At 39.3% G+C, this 20400-nt stretch overlaps 1 protein-coding gene across 5 annotated transcripts in view; it reads right to left on the reverse strand.

The window, feature by feature from the left end:
- RNF145 (ring finger protein 145) overlaps positions 1–20400 on the reverse strand; it is a 63464-nt gene that overhangs the window by 32692 nt on the left and 10372 nt on the right. For all 5 annotated transcript variants that reach the window (XM_023551097.2, XM_010592236.3, XM_010592243.3 and 2 more), the window contains one exon: positions 10635–10743. In XM_023551097.2, coding sequence (XP_023406865.1) covers positions 10635–10743 — 109 coding nt within the window. The remainder of the gene's footprint in view (positions 1–10634; positions 10744–20400) is intronic.

The following is a 20400-nucleotide window of genomic DNA, read 5'->3' on the forward strand; positions in this document are numbered from 1 at the left end:
AAACTTACAAGGGAAATTAACATTTTCTGTACTTTAATTTTTTACTTAAAAAGAACTTATTATGTACATAATATGTTGTTAGCACTCTGCTAGGCCCTGGGATTACTGAAGTAAACAAAGTATCATGAATTTTACAAACTAGGAAGGGAGACACATATTAAACAAATACCCTAACAATAAGTTACAATTGTAGTTAAGTGCTATAAGAAAAAATACAGGATGCTGCAAAGCTTTTAAAAAATATTTTATTTTTAGGTTCATAGCTCTATTTAAAAATCTTACCTTTTAGTCTCTGTTTCCAGGTTCTTCCTTTTTCAATTAGCTAGTTCTGTCCAGCCTTTTACAACTTTTAAGTATTTATTTCACCTCTCATTCTACCTTACAGTTATTATAAAAGGTTTTAACGTAACTATTTCCTTTTCTTTTATCCTATCCTATTCTTTTTTTTGAAGTCCCTCTTGGAACTTTCTAATCCTTTTCACAATTTTCCTTTTAATTCTTTTTCACTCCCTGCATAGTCTTCATTATTTGGTCATTTGTTGAGATTATAGGTCACCAAGAGAGGTGTACATCCCAAGAATAAATAATCAAACTTCAGACCATAATTACGACAGCCTGATGGTAAGCAGTTTCTTCCCGTCTGCCCTCCTACTATGCCCTCCTCTAGGATACTAGGAACAGCTCCCACCCAATGCTGGAACCTCTCCCATTACTGTTCAACCTGATCTTTGTATCGCTCATTCAACCACAGAAATTAATATTTTTCTAGGCCCGTTAGACCCTTTCCCCTTTGATCAACTGTCTCTCTCACAAGAGTCCTTCAGAGTCCTCCCTGTTTGGCCCCACTTCAGTTCAGACGGTCAGGACCAGAAAGCCTGTGGATTCCTCCTTTGGACGAGGCTTAGCTTGCCAGGTCCTGGACAGTCGGTATGGCAAAGGCTAAACTATGTAGCAATGCCAGGCAGCCACTACTAAGCTGTTTCTTCTAGAAGGAGAATCTGGGCATTCCTTCCCAAAGTTAGGAGGAGAACTGAAATAAGGATCAATGCAAACGAAGATCTCTATATCTAAGTTATCCACAATTTCAAGGCAATGAAAACTCTTAGTTAATCAGTCCCAACACAGCTGGTCATTCACAATAAAAAAAAAAAAGATAGTAAGCCTAAATAGAAGCATCCAGAAAAGGAATTATCCAAAAGGCCATGAGTCATTTTAGGCCAAAAATTAGTCTGAGGCAAGTGCAATGAAATTTCTGATTTTTAATAAAATTTTAACTATTTTAAGACTGAATTAGAAGATGCTCAAGAGAAACATTAATTTTTCAATTTAGAAGATTTAGAGGGTAAAATTATTAAGCAAGAATTCCTTGTATCTACTTATATCTAAATAAAATCTTTTCCTTCTTAAACCTCATTTTCGTTTGTGCAATCAGTAGAATGCTGACAATCAATCCTGAGCACGAATAAACTAAACACTGAAAAATCTAGCTCCCTAATCTCCTATGAAAAATTCCTGGGTGGTGCAAACAGTTAATGCACTCAGCTGCAAACCGCAACGTTGGCGACTGGAGACCATCCCAAGGCAGCTCAGAAGAAAGGCCTAATGATCTACTTCTGAAAGATGAGCCACTAAAAAGCTATGGAGCACAGTTCTACTAAGACACACATGGGATCTCCATCAGCTGGAGTCGACTGGATGATAGCCTCTTCTCCTTTGATTTAAACTGTCTTTGGCATAAAGAATGTGTTAAGATATATGAAAAGGGTCTCAAGAGTAGCCTGCGATTAGGACAATTCTTGCTCTAAAGAGAAGCATACGAATTTTGAAAAATAAATAAAAAACGAACAAAAAAACCTAGGAGCTTACACTTTACCAACTAATTAAACACCCTTACGACAGTCTCCCTTAAGCAATCTGGCTGAGTCACTGGACAACCAAGGAACAACCTGTACATTCTAACCACTTACTTCAAGCTTTCAAACAATGATAATTTCAAAGAAACCTAACCTACATTTATATGGAATGAAGTAGTGAGCCCTCTAGGTTCTTTTGCAATATGTGTAAACGGAAGGCATTGCTCATTCTAAGGGATTCCAGATAGTGAGATATTCAAACCCATATTTGAGAACCTACTGTATATACCTATGCACATCAACTACAGTCTCAGCACTGTGTCAGGAACTGAACAGTTCATTTGTTGTTGTTTTTAGTTGCTGACTTGATTCCAACTTATGGTGACCCTGTGTGTACAGAGTAGAACTGCTCCACAGATGGGGCTTCCAAAGTTGTGACTGCCAGGCCTGCCTTCCGAGGTGCCAACGGGTGAGTTTGAACCACCAATCTTTCAGCTAGTTGTCAAGCACTTAAACATTTGCACCACTCAGGGACTCCACAGTTCATTTATCCAGAGTTTAATTATTTAAATGGTCACCACTCTGCATCTCCCTTCAGCTTCTTTTTGCCCCCCAAGACATTTAGAATGTGGTTCTGATAATGTTCGGATCAATTTTATTCCCATCAAAATTAAAGGTTCAGTATATGAACAACAGAATCCCCTTTAACAATTCCTTCATCTATAAAAGTGGTTCTTAACCAGGAGAATTTTGTTCCCAGACAACATCTGGTAATGTCTGGAGGCATTTTTTGGATGTCACAATAGGTGGGAAGGAGGCGCTACAAGCATCTAGTGTGTAGAGGCAATCACACAACTAACATCCTACAGTGCACAGGACAGCCCCACAACAAAGAATTATCCAGCCCAAAATGCCCACAGTCCTTAGACTGAGAAACCCTTATCTACAGGATTGGATTATACAAGATTTAAATAGTTTTTTTTTTTTTAATAAGATAGAAGGCTAGCTATCTGCAGTATAAGTAACTCTTGGGAAAGGTTTACACTTGAAACTAACATGCCTCACAAGCTGGGATGAAAACAGTCTTACTTTCATCTTTTGAAACCTAGTTCTAATGGGACTTTTAAGTCTCACACATACTACACTGATGTATTAGTTCATAAATCTCAGTAAAAGCAGGAGTTTTAAAATACTGACGTTTAAAAATTTTTAGAGAAAAAAGGCACAACTACGGATGTTAACCACGACCATACTCTCATAATAATGGTCTTGTCACTGCAGAGTTTTTCTTTTATTTTCGCTTAGTTTCAACAGGCTCAATTTTAAGTAGGACTGGTAATGGGAAATACACTCCTTACATCAACCAAAACGAAAAGCGTAGTTTATTAACTTAAGAATTGCAGATCTGACATTAAACATTAAATGTTTATACAATACTGAGTCCATGGATTTTCTAATAATTAATTCTTCTGAACTAAAAAAAAACCAAAAAACCAAACCCACTGCCGTCGAGTCGATTTCAACTCATACTGACACCTATAGGACAGAGCAGGACTGCTCCGAAGAGTTTCCAAGAAGTGCCTGGCAGATTTGAACTGCCGATCCTTTGGTCAGCGGCCATAGCACTTAACCACTATGCCACCAGGTTTTCTTCTGACCTATAAGGTATATAAATTCTATATTGTTGCTGTTAGTTGCCATTGAGTCAGCTCCAACTCATGGTAACCCTACGTACAACATAACAAAACTCTGCCCAGTCTTGTGCCATCTTCATGATCATTGGCATGTTTGAATCCATTGCTGTAGCCACTGTATAGTATCTTTCAACCTAGGGGGCTCATCTTCCAGCACTATATTAGACAGAATATTGTGATCTATAGGATTTTCAGTGGCTTATTTTCAGACTTAGATTACCAGGCCTTTAGTCCTAGTCTGCCTTAGTCTGGAAGCTCTGCTGAAACCTATTCACCGCAGGTGACTCTGATGTGTTTGAAATACTAGTGGCATAGCTTTCAGCATCAAAGCAACAAGCAAGCCACAACAAAACTGACAGATGGGTGGCGATACCATTCTAAAGACATACTTCAAGTAAGTATTTATTCATTTAAGAATAGTCAATTTTATTCTATAAGTACACGTATAAGGGAAAAATAGAGACCCAGATTTTTAAGAGTTTATGGAATTTTCCACTTAAAATATTAATATTATTTGCAAATGTCTTTTACTATATAAATACATAAAGTTACCATATGATCCAACAATTCCACTCCCAAGTATACACCCAAGAAAAATAAAATAAAAAAAAAGTTTCTGAAATATGCAAACACTGATTATCCTTCTCAGGACCATATTACACTCTGCCTTGGTACAACTAAACTGGTTCAAGCTACAAAGCCTAAAAAAATGCTGATTAGAAGATTAAAAACTTTCTGTAAAAGCTTGGGAAATATTAAAAACTTGTGACACTATTAGTAACAGAATGTTATAATATGTTTTAAGTATTTGTAACACTGCATTTTAAAAATAAGATTTACTTAGGTTCAAGTGAGATGATTTGGGACTAATTTTCCTTTTAAGAAATGAGAGCTGAGGCAATACAAAGCTGAGGAATACAAAGTAGTGCAAAGAGAATAACTTAAGTGTCCAGTCAAAGAGACACCTGGGACTCATTTCTCAATTTCAAAACTTACTATAAAGCTACAATAATCAAGATAGGGTAGTACTGGCATTAAGCTTAACACAGACCAACAGAATAGAATTGAGAGTCTAGAGATAAACCCTCATTTATGGTCAAGTAATTTCGACAAAGGTGTCAAGACAATTCAGTGAGGAAAGAACAGCTTTTTCAACAAAAGGCGCTGGAACGAGTAGGCATCTATCTTACATACAAAAATTAACTCAATATAGACAAGCAACCTAAATATAAGAGCTAAAACTATAAAAACTCACAGAGGAAAACACAGGCATAAATCTACATGACCCTGGATTAGGCAATGGTTTCTTCTATATTACACCAAAAACACACATGACAAAAGGAAAAACAGATAAATTCAACTTCATCAAAATTAAAGAACTTTTGTCCCACAAAAGGTACCATCAAAAAAGTGAAAAGACAACTCAAAGAGTGGGAGAAAAATTTTGGAAATCATGTATCTGATACGGAATTTATACCTAGAATATATAAAAAATTCCTACAACTCAATAATAAAAACGCAAACCAACTAAAAAGTAGGCAAAGGATATGAACAGATCCACAGATTTACAAACAGTCAATGACACATGAATAGACGTGAGACACCATTAGCCACCAGAGAAATGTAAATCAATACCACTATGAAATACCACTTCACACCCACTAAGATGGCTATAATCAAAAAGACAGATAACAAGTATTGGCAAGGATATAGAGCAACTGGAACCTGGATGAGGGTTGAAGAAATGTAAAACAGTGCAAGCCCATTTGGAAAACATGCAGTTCAGCAAAATATTAAACATAAAGTTACCATATGATCCAACAATTCCACTCCCAAGTATATACCCAAGAAAAATAAAAACATGTTCACACACAAAAACCTGTACATGAATGTTCACAGCAACATTATTCGTAATAGCTAAAAAGGAGAAATGGCCCAAATGTTCACTGACTGATGAGTGGATAAACAAAATGTGGTATGAACATACAATGGAATATTTAGCCCTGAAAAGAAAGTACATGCTACGACACGAACCTTGAAAACACTGTGCTGAGTGAAAGAGGCCAGACACGGAGGACTATATATTGTACAATCCCATTTATATGAAATATCCAGAATAGGTAAATTGATAGAAAACAGACCAGTGGTTGCTCAGGGCTGGGGCAGGGAGAGCTGGTGGGAAATGGGGAGTGACTGTTGTACGAGATTTCTTTTAGGGGTGATGAAAACATCCTAAAATCGATTGTGGTAATGGTTGTACAACTCTGAATATATGAAAACCACTAACTATATACTTTAAATAGTATCCTAATTATATCTCAATAAAGCTGTTATAAAAAAAAACTTGGTTATAAAGCTGCTATGAAGTCTAAACCACTGTTTTTTTTTTTTTTTAACAAAAAGCTTCAACCTCAATATTTTATACATATGCCATGCTCAAAACTGTATCAAATGTGACATGTTATGAATAATTGGAGAACAGTACACCTTTGCTAATCTTTTCTGATTTAACACCATATAGTACAAATTAGGAAACCCTCGTGGCGTAGTGGTTAAGTGCTACAGCTGGTAACCAAGAGGTTGGCAGTTCAAATCCGCCAGGCACTCCTTGGAAACTCTATGGGGCAGTTCTACTCTGTCCTATAGGGTCACTATAAGTCAGAATCAACTCGACGGCAGCTAGTTTGGTTTTGGTTTTTAAGTGCAAATTATACTAAGAAATACTAAAATATGCCACAATCTTGAAATTCATTCATTTTAACATCAAAATAAACCCCTTAAGATGGTCGCTGTCTTTATATTTTCAAAGAAATTACTTGCAAAGTAAAATATTTAATGAGTAGGGAAACTATTTCACATCCAGTCTGATTCTAAAACTAATTTTCTTTCTACTTACCATGCTGCTTTCCTAAGAGTACTGAACTAGTTATCAGAAAACTTGGAATCAGGTTAAAGTATATCCCTTCCTAGCTCTTTGTCCACTTCAGTTTTTTCATCTGTAAATGCCAAAGGGTTGTAATAAGAATCAAAATTAAATAAAAGATGGGGAAGTGTTCTTGCATACTGTAAAATTTTATTTAAACCCATTGCTTTCGAGTCGATTCTGACTCATGGTGACCCCTATATGACAGAGTAAAACTGCCCCACAGGGTTTCCAAGGCTGTAATTTTTACAAAAGCACACAGCCACATCTTTCTCCCACCGAGCAGGTGGTGGGTTTGAATTGTAAACGTTTTGGTTAGCAGCAAAGCACTTAACCATTGTGCCACCAGTGCCCCTTAAAATTTTATTATAATTCTTTCTATTGTTTAAAACAAGTTTCCACTTTCTAGTAATGAAAACAAACACCAAATATTAGAAAAGAACATTCTTATAAACTAAAACTGAAAAGTTGACATTACCAAAATAAAGTCAGAAAAACACTTTTCTTTATGTAAAGACTAACCTCTGACACTTTTAGGGTCCCCGTTTTCCTTACAGGACATAATTCTGACCTCTCTAGAAAAGTACAGATGGTAATACTCTTCATAAAATAAGCTACATGGTTTTAGCCATCACAGCACCAAGAGCTCAGCTGCTAACCAAAAGGTCAGCAGTTCAAATCCACCAGCTGCTTCCTGGAAACCCTATGGGATGGTTCTACCCTGTCGTAGAGGGTTGCTATGAGTCCAAATTGACAAGACGGCAACAGGTTTTTATCTTCAACTTTTGGGGGCCCTGATAGCACTATGGTTAAAGTGCTCAGCTGCTAACCAAAAGGTCAGCAGTTTGAACCCACCAGCTACTCTTTGGGAGAAAGATGTGGCAGTCTGCTTCCATGAAGGTTGCAGTCTTGGACACTCTTTGGGGCAGTTCTACTCTGTTCTATAGGGTAATTATGAGTCGGAATCTACTGGACAGCAGTGGGTCTGGTTTTTGCTATCTTCGAGACTCTCTTGACTGATTATCAAAACTTTATCAATTCTAAAAAGCTATTATTATATTATCATAGACTCGCAGTGACCCTACAGGACAGATTAGAACTGCCCCAGTCACTATGGGTCATTCTGCATCAGAATTGATTCGAGACAGTCTGGTTTTCAAGGAGCCTGCTAGCACACTGGCTAAGTGCTTGTCTGCTAACCAAAAGGTCGGTAGGTTCAAATGCACCAGTTATTCTGCGGGAGAAAGATGTGGCAGTGTGCTTCCATAGAGATTTACAGTCTTGGAAACCCTATGGGGCAGTTCTACTCTGTCCTAAGGTCACTATAAGTCAGAATCGACTCTACAGCAATAGGTTTGGTTTTGGGTTTTTTAAAAACATATATACAGCTATGCCATGGAATACTATGCCATTTAAAAATCGTTTTTTGAAGACTAACCACAAAGGAAAATGCTCACAAAACTCTGCTGCATAGAAAACAAGACATAATGCTAGTGAAAATTAATTCACTGAGCACTTGCTATATATCAGAAATCGTGCTTTACATGCCCTCAGCTTACTGAACCCCCACAATGCCTTAATGGGTACTACCACCATTTTACAGATAATGAAACTGTAGCACCCAAAATTACAGAGCTAATAACTTACTAGCTCTTCTTACTTAGAAACCTGAAATTTGAACCTATCCAATCATCCATCCAAAAAATCTGTGAGTCCCTCTAAGGTGCCCAGGCACTCATTACACACTAAAATGGTGACTCTGCAGAGCCCATACCCTACAACTGTGTTATATTCTACAGACACAATTTTTATTTAAGAATTAATAAAGATGGGAAAGTGCCTCCACCCTGAGCATGAGCTGAGATTCAAGCATTTGGGTAAGGTCTCAGGAACAGACTGTTAAGGGTTTGGGGCTGGAGGTACTGGAATGGAAAGGACATCATGCTGTCTGTCAGTCCTGGCCCCTGGACTCTTGGTCTAAGATCTAGGGAGAGATGTTACAAGCAGAAGCTTGTTTTCAAGAAGGAATCTAAGACACAGAGATACACTTGTGTGACACAAAATCAGAAAGTCACCGCCTCTACTTACGAGTGGAGCACAGCTTGACTTTAACACTTGCGAGGATTAAAAGAAATGCAACACTACTTTAACAGCTCCAGATTCTACAACTCTGACATAAGTGCAAACACCCAGGCCAAGAATCAAATGATAAAGACACCACCTTCCAGGTATCATTCTGATACTTGAGGAAAATCAACCAGGCAGAACAAAAGAGATGAATGTGAAATGACTGAATTTCTGGGAAACACCTTAGGGACTTTCAGAAATAACTCAATGAAATGTTATGGAAGATGGAGCTCCTGCTTCAAGAAGAGGGGCCGAATGCCAGTGACCATTTAGTTATTAGGTATTTGGACCCCTCTGAATTCACTGATGCAGCAAAAACTGGAAGGTATAAAACACTGGAGAAAAGACACTAGCATATTAACAGGTCTATCTCTGGATGATCATTTCAGGTGATTATTACAGCATTAAAGTTTGTATATGCTGTCTACACTGAGCAGTATGATTTTATAATCAGAAAAAAATAAAGGTTTTTAAAAAGTCAACCATCCAGTTCTGCTAATATAAAAATGATACTTCTAAGATTAAATTTCAAGCCTACACAAAAATCTGTTTCAGCCCTCTTATTAGATAATTATATCTCATTATATATGCAAGTTAACAGCCACTCTTCTTGGAACTGGGAGTGTATTTTATGACAGTATATACATTTCAATTAAAAATAATGAAATTTAAGCTTCAAAAGAAATTACATCCCCAAAATTTATTAGATCTCATCACATTTACTGTGTTACTTTGGGTTTGTCTGTATTTTAATATTCTGTTCCAAAACAGCAAGCTCATATCCACTGGCAAAGCGAAGTCTTAAAATTTAGGTCTAGCCTTAGTCTAGGGCAAGCAGACAATACTGATAAACAGTAGTTCTGAGCTATACAATTAACCCCACCAAATAATCTGTATTACTCCTCCACTCTGCATGGTAGCTGACTCTGAATCTTTTTTTTTTTTTAATAATTTTTATTGTGCTTGAAGTAAAAGTTTACAAATCAAGTTAGTCTGTCACATATAAGCTTATATACACCTTATTCCATACTCCCACTTACTCTCTCCCTAATGAGTCAGCCCACTCCCTCCTTCCAGTCTCTCCTTTCGTGACGATTTTGCCAGTTTCTAACCCTCTCTACCCTCCTATCTCCCCTCCAGACAAGAGATGCCAACACAGTCTCACTCTTCGTCAGCATCTCTCTCCAACCCACTGTCCAGTCCCTTCCACGTCTGATGAGTTGTCTTTGGGAATGGTTCCTGTCCTGGGCCAAGAGAAGGCTTGGGGACCGTGACCGCCGGGATTCTTCTAGTCTCAGTCAGACCATTAAGTCTGGTCTTTTTATGAGAATTTGGGGTCTGCATCCCACTGTTCTCCTGCTCCCACAAGGGTTCTCTGTTGTGCTCCCTGTCAGGGCAGTCATCGGTTGTGGCCGGGCACCAACTAGTTCTTCTGGTCTCAGGATGATTCAAGTCTCTGGTTCATGTGGCCCTTTCTGTCTCTTGGGCTCATAGTTATCGTGTGACCTTAGTGTTCTTCATTCTCCTTTGATCCAGGTGGGCTGAGACCAATTGATGCATCTTAGATGGCCGCTTGTTAGCATTTAAGACCCCAGACGCCACATTTCAAAGTGGGATGCAGAATGTTTTCATAACAGTATTTTGCCAATTGACTTAGATGACTCTGAATCTTATGCTGACTTCTTATACATAAGCTGACTTTCTAAAATGATGAGTGAAATCCATAATTATCAAAATATTCCTACTGCCTTTTCTTGGGCAATGTGAGGCAGCTCATGGGTATCTTTGTAAACATAACCTTAAGGCCTATTTCATATTAAGCTAGTTTTTAAAAGCAAAACTAAAATTTGAGCATAATCCCAGCTATAAATCCTCTATGATACTATTTCCTTAGAAAACCAGTATTAAAAACTGTTTTAGATACCTACTAAATAAAATTGCCTTAGCTTCTGAATACTGTTCATAATGAAGTATTTTAATCGAAAAGGAAAACTTTAAATTCAGCCACACATGTTAAAAATGGGATCACATTCTTACCTGGAGATTTGATGTCCAGCATAGAGAAGAAGGGCAGTCAAAAAATATAGGTAAAGCTGAACCAGATGCTGCCTGGGCAAGGTTAGCAGCACAACACTTAAGATATAACCTGTAGGAGAAATTGAAAGAGAGAGAGGGAGAAATAAAAATTTGATTCTAATTTAGTTTCCCAATTAATTACACTCTAATAGAGAGAGAAAAAGATGTGGCAATCTGCGTGCGGACCAAATAATCCGAGAAGCTGTACTATATAAGGAAGAACATGGCCTCAGGATTGGAGGAAGACTCATTAATAACCGCAACGTGCAGATGACATAACCTTGCTTGATTACACCTCAACATAAACCAAAAATCCTCACAACTGGACCAATAAGTAACATCATGAAAAACAGAGACAATATGGAAGTTGTAAAGGAATTCATTTTACTTGGATCCACAAGCAACACCCATGGAAGCAGCAGTCAAGAAATCAAACGACGTATTGCACTGGGCAAATCTGCTGCAAAGGACCTCTTTACAGTGTTAAAAAGCAAAGATGTCACTTTCAGGACTAAGGTGCAACTGATCCAGGCCGTGGTATTTTCAATCGCTTTATACACATGGCAAAGGGGGACAATGAATAAAGAAAACCAAAGAAAAACTGATGCATTTGAATTATGGTGTTGGTGAAGAATACTGAATATATACCATGGGCTGCCAGAAGAATGAACAAATCTGTCTTGGAGGAAGTACAGCCAAAATGCTCCTTAGAAGCAAGGATGGAAAGACTTCATCTCACATACTTTGGACATGTTACCAGCAGGTACCACTCCCTGGAGAAGGATATCATGCTAGGTAAAATAAAGGGTCAGCAAAAAAAAGAAGACCCTCAATAAGATGGAGTGACACAGTGGCTGCAATAATGGGTTCAAACATAGCAACGATTGTGAGGACGGCACAGGACTGGGCAGTGTTTCATTCTGTTGTACATACGGTTGCTATTAGACTCAAAAGCATCTAACAATAACCACCATTTCTGTGGGGTTTACATTAACTTTACCCAAAGAATTTGGTTTCCAAAGGACAACCTCTAAAATCTTGGAAATTTCCCAGTAACTGAAGTGCCTTGATGACAGGCCTCCAGACTACATCTGATGGTTCATGCTAATGAGGTGACAGGTGGGGGCTGGCTGGGCTAGAAAGACTACAAGTTGCATGACTACCAGCTGACCTGGGGCAGGGGGGGGTGGTGGGAAGAGCATGGTTCAATAAACCATGATTACACAATGAGGCCCCCAAAAGACTCTGAATATGGAAGCTCCATGGACTTCCTAGTTTGTGTTAGATACTCATGCACATGGGAGGGCAGCATGTCTCTTTTTGGGGACAAGAAAAAACTGCATGTGGAACTCTCTCAAGACTTTGCCCTAATGCTCTTCATTTGTATCCTTTTTCCTACAATAAAACTATAATCAGAGTAGAACACTTCCCATCAGTTCTGAATCCTTCTGATGAATCACCAAATTCAAAAGAGTAGTGGAAGTCAGCAGGTCAGAAGTGAGTGAGGCTACAGACCCATGAGCTTACAGCTGGTGTCCTAAGGAAGTAGTGGGAAAACCCGGAATCTGTAGCCAGCAGGTCAGGGGTGAAGATATCATGGGAACTCCCAAGCTTGTGGCTGGTGTCTGAGTTCTTCGGCAGACTTGGCACTTTCAAGGACTGTATCCTTTAACTTGTGGTATCTGACCTAGCTCTACGCAGAATCAGAGGAAGAAGTGCTGTGCGTGGAGCTGGTGTCAGAAAAGTGAGGATTTCATGTTTTCCACATAACAATTTTCCTTCCCAGGACATCGTGTTCTTTCCCTTCTCCTGCACATCTCATGTAAAACCAGTTGTCAAATCCTCAATTTATCATATTCTTTTCATTCATTTTTTTCAATCATCCGTGATGATGATTCTAGACTGGGCAACATTTTGTTCTGCTATATATACGTGAGATTGCTACTGACTCAACAGTGCCTAGCGAAAACAGTTTCAAATATCCAGTCATTCAACAAACATTAAGTGTAAAGTATGAGCCATATGAAAGATACATCAAAGTGAACAAATCACAGTCTAATGAAAAGATAAACATAGAGAAAAGTAATTACGATACAATACTGGTGACAGAATAAATGAACATTAGACGTTTATGGTTGTACAAATTAGTAACTAAGTTTGACCTGGCTCTCAAAGGGCAGCTGAGTTTTTAACAGAACAAGAACAAGGGAGAAATATTCCAAGAAAAGAGAAACTGCTGTTGTTAGGTGTCAACTCTGACTCACAGCGACCCTATGTACAACAGAACGAAACTCTGCCCTGTCCTGCGCCATCCTCACAATTGTCATTATGCTTGAAACCATTGTTGCAGCCATTGTCAATCTATCTCCTTGAGGGTCTTCCTCTTTTTCACTACTTCACTTTACCAAGCATGATGCCCTTCTCCAGGGACTGGTCTCTCCCAGTAACATGTTCAAATTATGTGAGATATAGTCTTGCCATCTTTCCTTCTAAAAAGCATTCTGGCTGTACTTCTTTCAGGACAGATTTGTTCATTCTTTTGGCAGTCTGTAGTATATTCAATATTTTTAACCAACACCATAATTCAAAGGCATCAATTCTTCTTTGTTCTTCCTCATTCACTGTTCAGCATACACATGAAGAAGTGATTGAAAATATTATGGCTTGGGTCAGGTGCACCTTATTCTTCAAAGTGATACCTCTGCTTTTCAACACTTTAAAGAGGTCTTTTTGCAGCAGATTTGCCCAGTGCAATCTACCATTTGATTTCCTGACTACTGCTTTCATGGGCATTGATTGTGGATCCAAATAAGATGAAATCCTTGACAACTTCAATCTCTTCTCCGTTTACCATGAAGTTGCTTATTGTGAGAATTTTTGTTTTATGTTGAGGTGCAATCCATACTGAAGGCTGTGCTCTTTGATCTTCATCAGTGTTTCAAATCCACTCGACTTTCACCAAACAAGCATGTGTCATCTGCATATCACAGGTTGTTAATAAGTCTTCCTCCAATCCTGATGCTGTATCCTTCTTCATATAGTCCAACTTCTTGGAGTATTAGCTCAACATACAAACTAAGTATGGTGAAAGGATACAACCTTGACGCACACCTTTCCTGACTTTAAACCATGCAGTATCCCCTGTTCAAATGACAGCCTTCTGATCTATATATAGGTTCCTCATGAGCACAATTGTTGTAGAATTCCCATTCTTCACAATGTTATCTATAATTTGTTATGATCCACAGAGTCAAATAGTTAATAAAATACATGTAAGCATCTTCCTTGTATTCTCTGCTATTAGCCAAGATCCATGTGACACCAGCAATGATAACCCTCATTCCACATCCTCTTCTGAATCCAGCTTGAATTGCTGGCAGTTCCTTCTCAGTGTACTGCTGCAACCCTTTTTGAATTATCTTCAAAAAAATTTTACTCGTGTATGATATTAATAATACTGTTAAATAATTTCTGCATTCTACTGGACCACCTTTCTTGGGAATAGGCACAAATATGGATCTCTTCCAGATGGCTGGCCAGGTAGTTGTCTTCCAAATTTCTTAGCATAGACAAGTGCGCATCTCCAATGCTCAATCTGTTTGTTGGAACATCTCAATTGGTATTCTGCCAATTCCTGAAGCCTTGTTTTTCAACAATGCCTTCAGTGCACAGCTGGGGCTACTTCCTTCAGTACCATGGGTTCTTGATCATATGCTACTTCCTGAAACGGCTGAATGTCAACCAATTCTTTTTGGTACAGTGACTCTGTGTACTCCTCCTTCCATATTCTTTTGATGTTCCTGCGTCTTTCAGTATTTTCCCATAAAACCCTTCAATATGGCAACATAAGGCTTAAATTTTTTCTTCAGTTCTTTCAGCTTGAGATATGCCCAGTGCATTCTTCCGTTCTGGTTCCGACTCCAGGTCTTTCCTCATTTCATTACAACACTTTATCTTCTAAAGTCACCCTTTGAAATTTTTTGTTCAGCTCTTTTACTTCATCGTTACTTCTATTCACTTTTGCTACTCTCCATTCAAAGTCAAGTTGCAAAGTCTCTTCTGACATTCAATTTGATCTTTTCTTCTTTCCTGTCTTTTTAATGACCTCTTGCTTTCTTCACATATGATATCATTGATATCATTCCCAACTCAGGTGGTTTTTGGTCATTAGTGTTCAATGTATCAATCTGTTCTTGAGATAGTCTCTAAATTCAGGTGGGATATACTCAAAGTGGAAACCCCAGTAGTGTGGTGGTTAGGTGCTATGGCTGCTAACTAAGAGGTCGGCAGTTTGAATCCACCAGGTACTCCTTGGAAACTCCATTTCATTTTTAACAACTTCCAATTTTTCTAGATTCATACTTCGTACACACCATGTTCTGATTATTAATGTATGTTTACAGGTGTTTCTTCTCATTTTGAGTTGTGCCACATCAGCGAATGAAGGTCCTGAAAGCTTAACTCCATCCATGTCATTAAGGTTGACAACCCTGGTGGTGCACTGGTTAAGAGTTCAGCTGCTAACCAAAAGATCGGCAGTTCAAATCCATCAGGTGCTCCTCAGAAACCCTGTGGTGCAGTTCTACTCTGTCCCATAGGGTTGCTATGAGTCAGAATCAACTCGACGGCAAAGGGTGTCTTTTTGGTTCTACCCTGAGGCAAGTCTTCCTCAGTTGTATTTTGAATGCCTCATCTGCGACATTGCATCAGATGGTGTTTCACTGCTATTCATAAAGTTTTCACCAGCCAATTTTTTCAGAAGTAGACCACCAGGTCCTTCTTCCTAGTCTGTCTTAGTTTGGAGGCTCCACTGAAACCTGTCCACCATGGGTAACCCTGCTGGTATCTGAATTACCAGTGGCATAGCTTCCAGCATCACAGCAACACATATGCCACCGCAGTATGACAAACTGACAGATGAGTGGTGAGAAAAAAGAAGAGAAAGTACAAAATCCATAAAAGCACAAAAGGACATTTTCAGGGGCCAATAAATTCTGCAGTCTAATCTAGAATTTGGTGTAACACAGATAGTATCGGGAGATGATGCCGATCAAGCTAGTGGCTAAAGCTTCAACAGAAACCCTTATAAACAATAGTAAAGAGTTTAGACTTTATTCCCAGGGCTAGCGTTCTCAAATTCTTCAGACACCCATTTAGGGAGGTGAAAAGCAAGCAAACAAAAACAACAATTAAAAAGGAAAAAAACCTATGCCTCACCCATACCACCATTTTTATATTCCAGTGGCAAAATATTTCTGGTAACCATCAAGTATATTATACAGGAAGTTGGGGTTTTTTTAAATAATATTTTATTGTGTTTTTGATAAAAGTTTACACAGCAGTTTAGGTTCCCATTAAAGAATTTCTACACAAGTTGTTTGGTGACCATTGGCTACATTCTTTACAATGCATGAATCTTCTCGTTATTTTCATTCAGGTTGTTCTGTTTTCATTAATATAGTTTGAGAAACCCTAATTTAAAATATTAAGTACATGAGTCTGTGAAGAAATGCTCCATCTTCTCTCCAGAATTACTTCCTTGTTGCCGGCAATGTGAATGGCGTTCTTAAAGCTGCATTGTCTGTTGGCTTTCCCAGGTTCCTGTGGCTCCTTCCTCATTTTCCCTCATGGGCGTTTCCCCCAGGACATCTCTTGCAGGGCTGATCTCCTCTTGGTGTCTGCTTCTCAGAATACCTCCCTTATACTCTCAGTATTTCCAAAATCTAGGAGATGTTGGTGGTTCAGTGCTAGAATTCTTGCCTTCCATTTGGGAGCCCCGGGTTCAGTTCTGGGACTAGCACCACCGGCCCCCAATAAACAGGCATCTGGCAGGAAGAGGGCTGTGATAGGGTTGATTGCCTTTTTTTTTTTTAATTCATGTGCAGAACTCCGTCTGTGGCCAACTTATGTACAGCATGCTAGGATGTACAGTGGTATCTTTCGCACTCAAGGTGAGGTGCACTGTTGAAAGCTGCTTGCCCTTATTGATAGGTGAAGTAGAGGTAAACCTGAGGGTGTTTGACTTTTCCTCCCCCACTGTTTTTTTTAAATAATTTTTATTGTTCTTTAAGTGAAAGTTTAAAAATCAAGTCTCTCACACAAAAACCTATATACACTCCCAATTACTCTCCCCCTAACGAGACAGCCCACTCTCTCCCTCTACTCTCTCTTTTCGCGTCCATTTTGCCAGCTTCTAACCCCCTCCACCCCATCTCATTTCCCCTGCAGGCAGGAGATGCCAACATTGTCTCAAGTGTCCACCTGACCAAGAAGCTCACTCCTCACCAGCATCCCTCTCCAACCCATTTCCAGTCCAATTCATGTCTGAAGAGTTGGCTTCAGGAATGGTTCCTGTCCTGGGCCAAGAGAAGGTCTGGGGGCCATGACCACCAGGGTCCTTCCAGTCTCAGACCATTAAGTCTGGTCTTATGAGAATTTGGGGTCTGCATCCCACTCCTCTCCTGCTCCCTCAGGGGTTCTCTGTTGTGTTCCCTGTCAGGGCAGTCATCGGTTGCAGCTGGGCACCATCTAGTTCTTCTGGTCTCAGGATGATATAGTCTGTGGTTCATTTGGCCTTTTCTGTCTCTTGGGCTCGTAATCGCCTTGTGTCCTTGGTGTTCTTCATTCTCCTTTGATCCAGGTGGGTTGAGACCAATTGATGCATCTTAGATGGCTGCTTGCTAGTGTTTAGGACCCCAGACGCCACTCTTCAAAGTGGGATGCAGAATGCTTTCTTAATAGATTTTATTATGCCAATTGACTTAGATGTCCCCTGAAACCATGGTCCCCAGACCTCTGCCCCTGCTATGCTGGCCTTCGAAGCATTCAGTTTATTCGGGAAACTTCTTTGCTTTTGGTTTAGTCCAATTGTGCTGACGTCCCCTGTATTGTGTGCTGTCTTTCCCTTCACCTAAAGTAGTTCTTATTTACTATCTAATTAGTGAATGCCGCTTTCCCACCCTCCCTCCCCCCCTCCTCTCGTAACCACGAAAGAATGTTTTCTTCTCAGTTTAAGCTATCTCCCACGTTCTTATAATAGTGGTCTTATACAATATTTGTCCTTCTGCAACTGACTAATTTCACTCAGCATAATGCCTTCCAGGTTCCTCCATGTTATGAAATGTTTCACAGATTCCTCACTGTTCTTTATCGATGTATGCCATTGTGTGAATACGCCATAATTTATTTATCCATTCATCGGTTGATGGGCACCTTGGTTGCTTCCATCTTTTTGCTATTGTAAACAGAGCTGCAATAAACATGGGTGTGCATGTATCTGTTTGTGTAAAGGCTCTTATTTCTCTAGGATATATTCCAAGGAGTGGGATTGCTGGATCGTATGGTAGTTCTATTTCTAACTTTTTAAGGACGCGCCAAATCGATTTCCAAAGTGGTTGTACCATTTTACATAAGAAGTTTTTTTTTTTGAAGAATTATGAATACTTAGGAGCCCTGAGTAAACCCTGGTGGTGTAGTGGTTAGGAACTATGGCTGCTAACCAAAAGTTCAGCAGCTCAAATCTACCAGGTGCTCCTTGGGAACCCTATGGGGCAATTCTACTATGTCCTATATAGTCACTATGAGTCAGTATCAACTCAACAGCAATAGGTTTTGTTTTGGGTTTTTTAGGAGCCCTGATGGTGCAGTGGTTAAGAGCTTAATGGTTCTAATCCACCAACCGCTCCTTGGAAACCCTACGGGGCAGTTCTACTGTGTCCTATAGGGTCACTATGAGTCAGAACTGACTCTACAACAATGGGTTTTGGTTTTATGAATACTTATGCTAAAATACAAGTAGTATGAATGTAATCATTTGAACTACAATGTATATACAATAATTACAGGAAAAATACAAAATCAAAAATGCTACTGATGCAAATATGCATCACTATTCATGCTACGGAGCCCTGGTGGGCTACTGGAATCCACCAGCCACTCCTTGGAAACCGTATGGGACGGTTCTACTCTGTCAAATAGGGTTGCTATGAGTTGGAATCTACTCGAAGGCAATGGGTTTGGTTTTTATTCACACTACAGGATTAACCAAACAACCACAACAAGCTAAGTTGGTAACAAGGAAGCTAACTTGAAAGCAATTTATAATTAAAGAGCAAGACCAGCAGCATTTAAAAATGATGACCTGCTTTAAAAAATAAGATTAACATTCCTGCAAAATACAGGAATTTCTCCTGTAATAGTAACTTCTGCTATTTAAAGGTTATTGTAGTAATGGGAAAAAACTGAGAGCCTGGATTTAAGCAAGGGCTTTGGGTATGGCGTTGGCTGGGTCAGCTGCAAGATGATGTTGTTAGGTGCCGTTGAGCTGGTTCTGACTCACAGTGACCCTACGTACAATAGAATGAAACACTGCCTGGTCCTGTGCCATCCTCACAATTGTTATGTTTAAACCCATTGTTGCAGCCACTCTGTCAATCCATCTCACTGAGGGTCTTCCTCTTTCTCGCTGACCCTCTACTTCACCAAGTATGATGTCCTTCTCCAGGGACTGATCCCTCCTGACAACATGTCCAAAGTATGTGAGAAGCTACTGGTCTTGCAAAATTCTATCATGCAATCTCCAGCACTGTTTCTATCGCCAAGGCCATATTTTCCATCAACCGATCCTTCTTTGTTTTCAACTTTTGCAATCTGATCTCCAGTAGTTATCAGTGCATACTGATTGCATGTTTGATCAATTTCAGACTGCAGAAGTTGGCAAAAATCTTCAATTTCTTCATCTTTGGCCTTATTGGTTGGTGCATAAATCTAAATAAGTCCTATTAACTGGTCTTCCCTGTAGGCAAATGGATATTATCCTGTCACTGACAGCACTGTACTTCAGGATAGAAGCTATAAGACACATATTTAAAAAGGTCTTAGTGGTGATCTGTGGCTGAGTGGTTAAGAACAAGGAAATGAAGATGGTTCTGACGTTTCTAGCTTGGGTAACCAAGAGGCTAGCTTTGTTGTCAAATAAGATAGTAAACACAGGAGGAGGAAGAGGAGGTTTGAGGTGAGGTAAAGGTAATGAGTTCATTGAGTGATATAGACTGAAGTGTCTACAGGATATTCAGGTGGAGAGAATGCACAGGCAATTAGAAATTCACTCAGTATCAGGCACTAGTTAAGTGCTGGGATATGGAGATAGCAGATAATCCCCTTGCTAGGCTAAAGGAGATAGTAGGCAGTCTTCTTCCTACATTAAAGGAGAGAGTAAATAATCCTCTCCTACCTTAAAGCAGATAGTAGACAACCCCCTTCCTACCTTAAAGGAACTCACAATCCAGTTGGAATGACAAATAAGTGCATGGACCCTTAGAACACAGCATATGAAGCTCTTCGGTGGAGGTGCCACAGGATCAGAGAAGAGCAACACTAACTGTAGACTAAGATGATCGAGAAACCAGTGGAGAGTAAAGCTTGAGATCTTCAGCCAAATCTATGTGAAACCATCCAAATAACAAAACTAAACACAAATTCTGGATGATATTGACACTTAAGAAGAGGTCTAAAGAAAAGTCAGTAAAAGAGTCAGAAGGAATGATCCACGAGTTAGAATAATCAGGAAAGAAATGCTTTCAAGAAAAGGAAGTGGTCAATAGCTTCATAAACATGGAAAGGTCCACAAAATGAGGACTAAAATGAGGCTTGAGTTTTACATTATAGGTCATTAGTGATTTCTGTGGGCACGGTTGCAACAGAAATGACGCTTTACCACCTAGTTTTG

The sequence above is a fragment of the Loxodonta africana genome, chromosome 2 (assembly GCF_030014295.1).
Source record: "Loxodonta africana isolate mLoxAfr1 chromosome 2, mLoxAfr1.hap2, whole genome shotgun sequence".
NCBI lineage: Eukaryota > Metazoa > Chordata > Mammalia > Proboscidea > Elephantidae > Loxodonta > Loxodonta africana.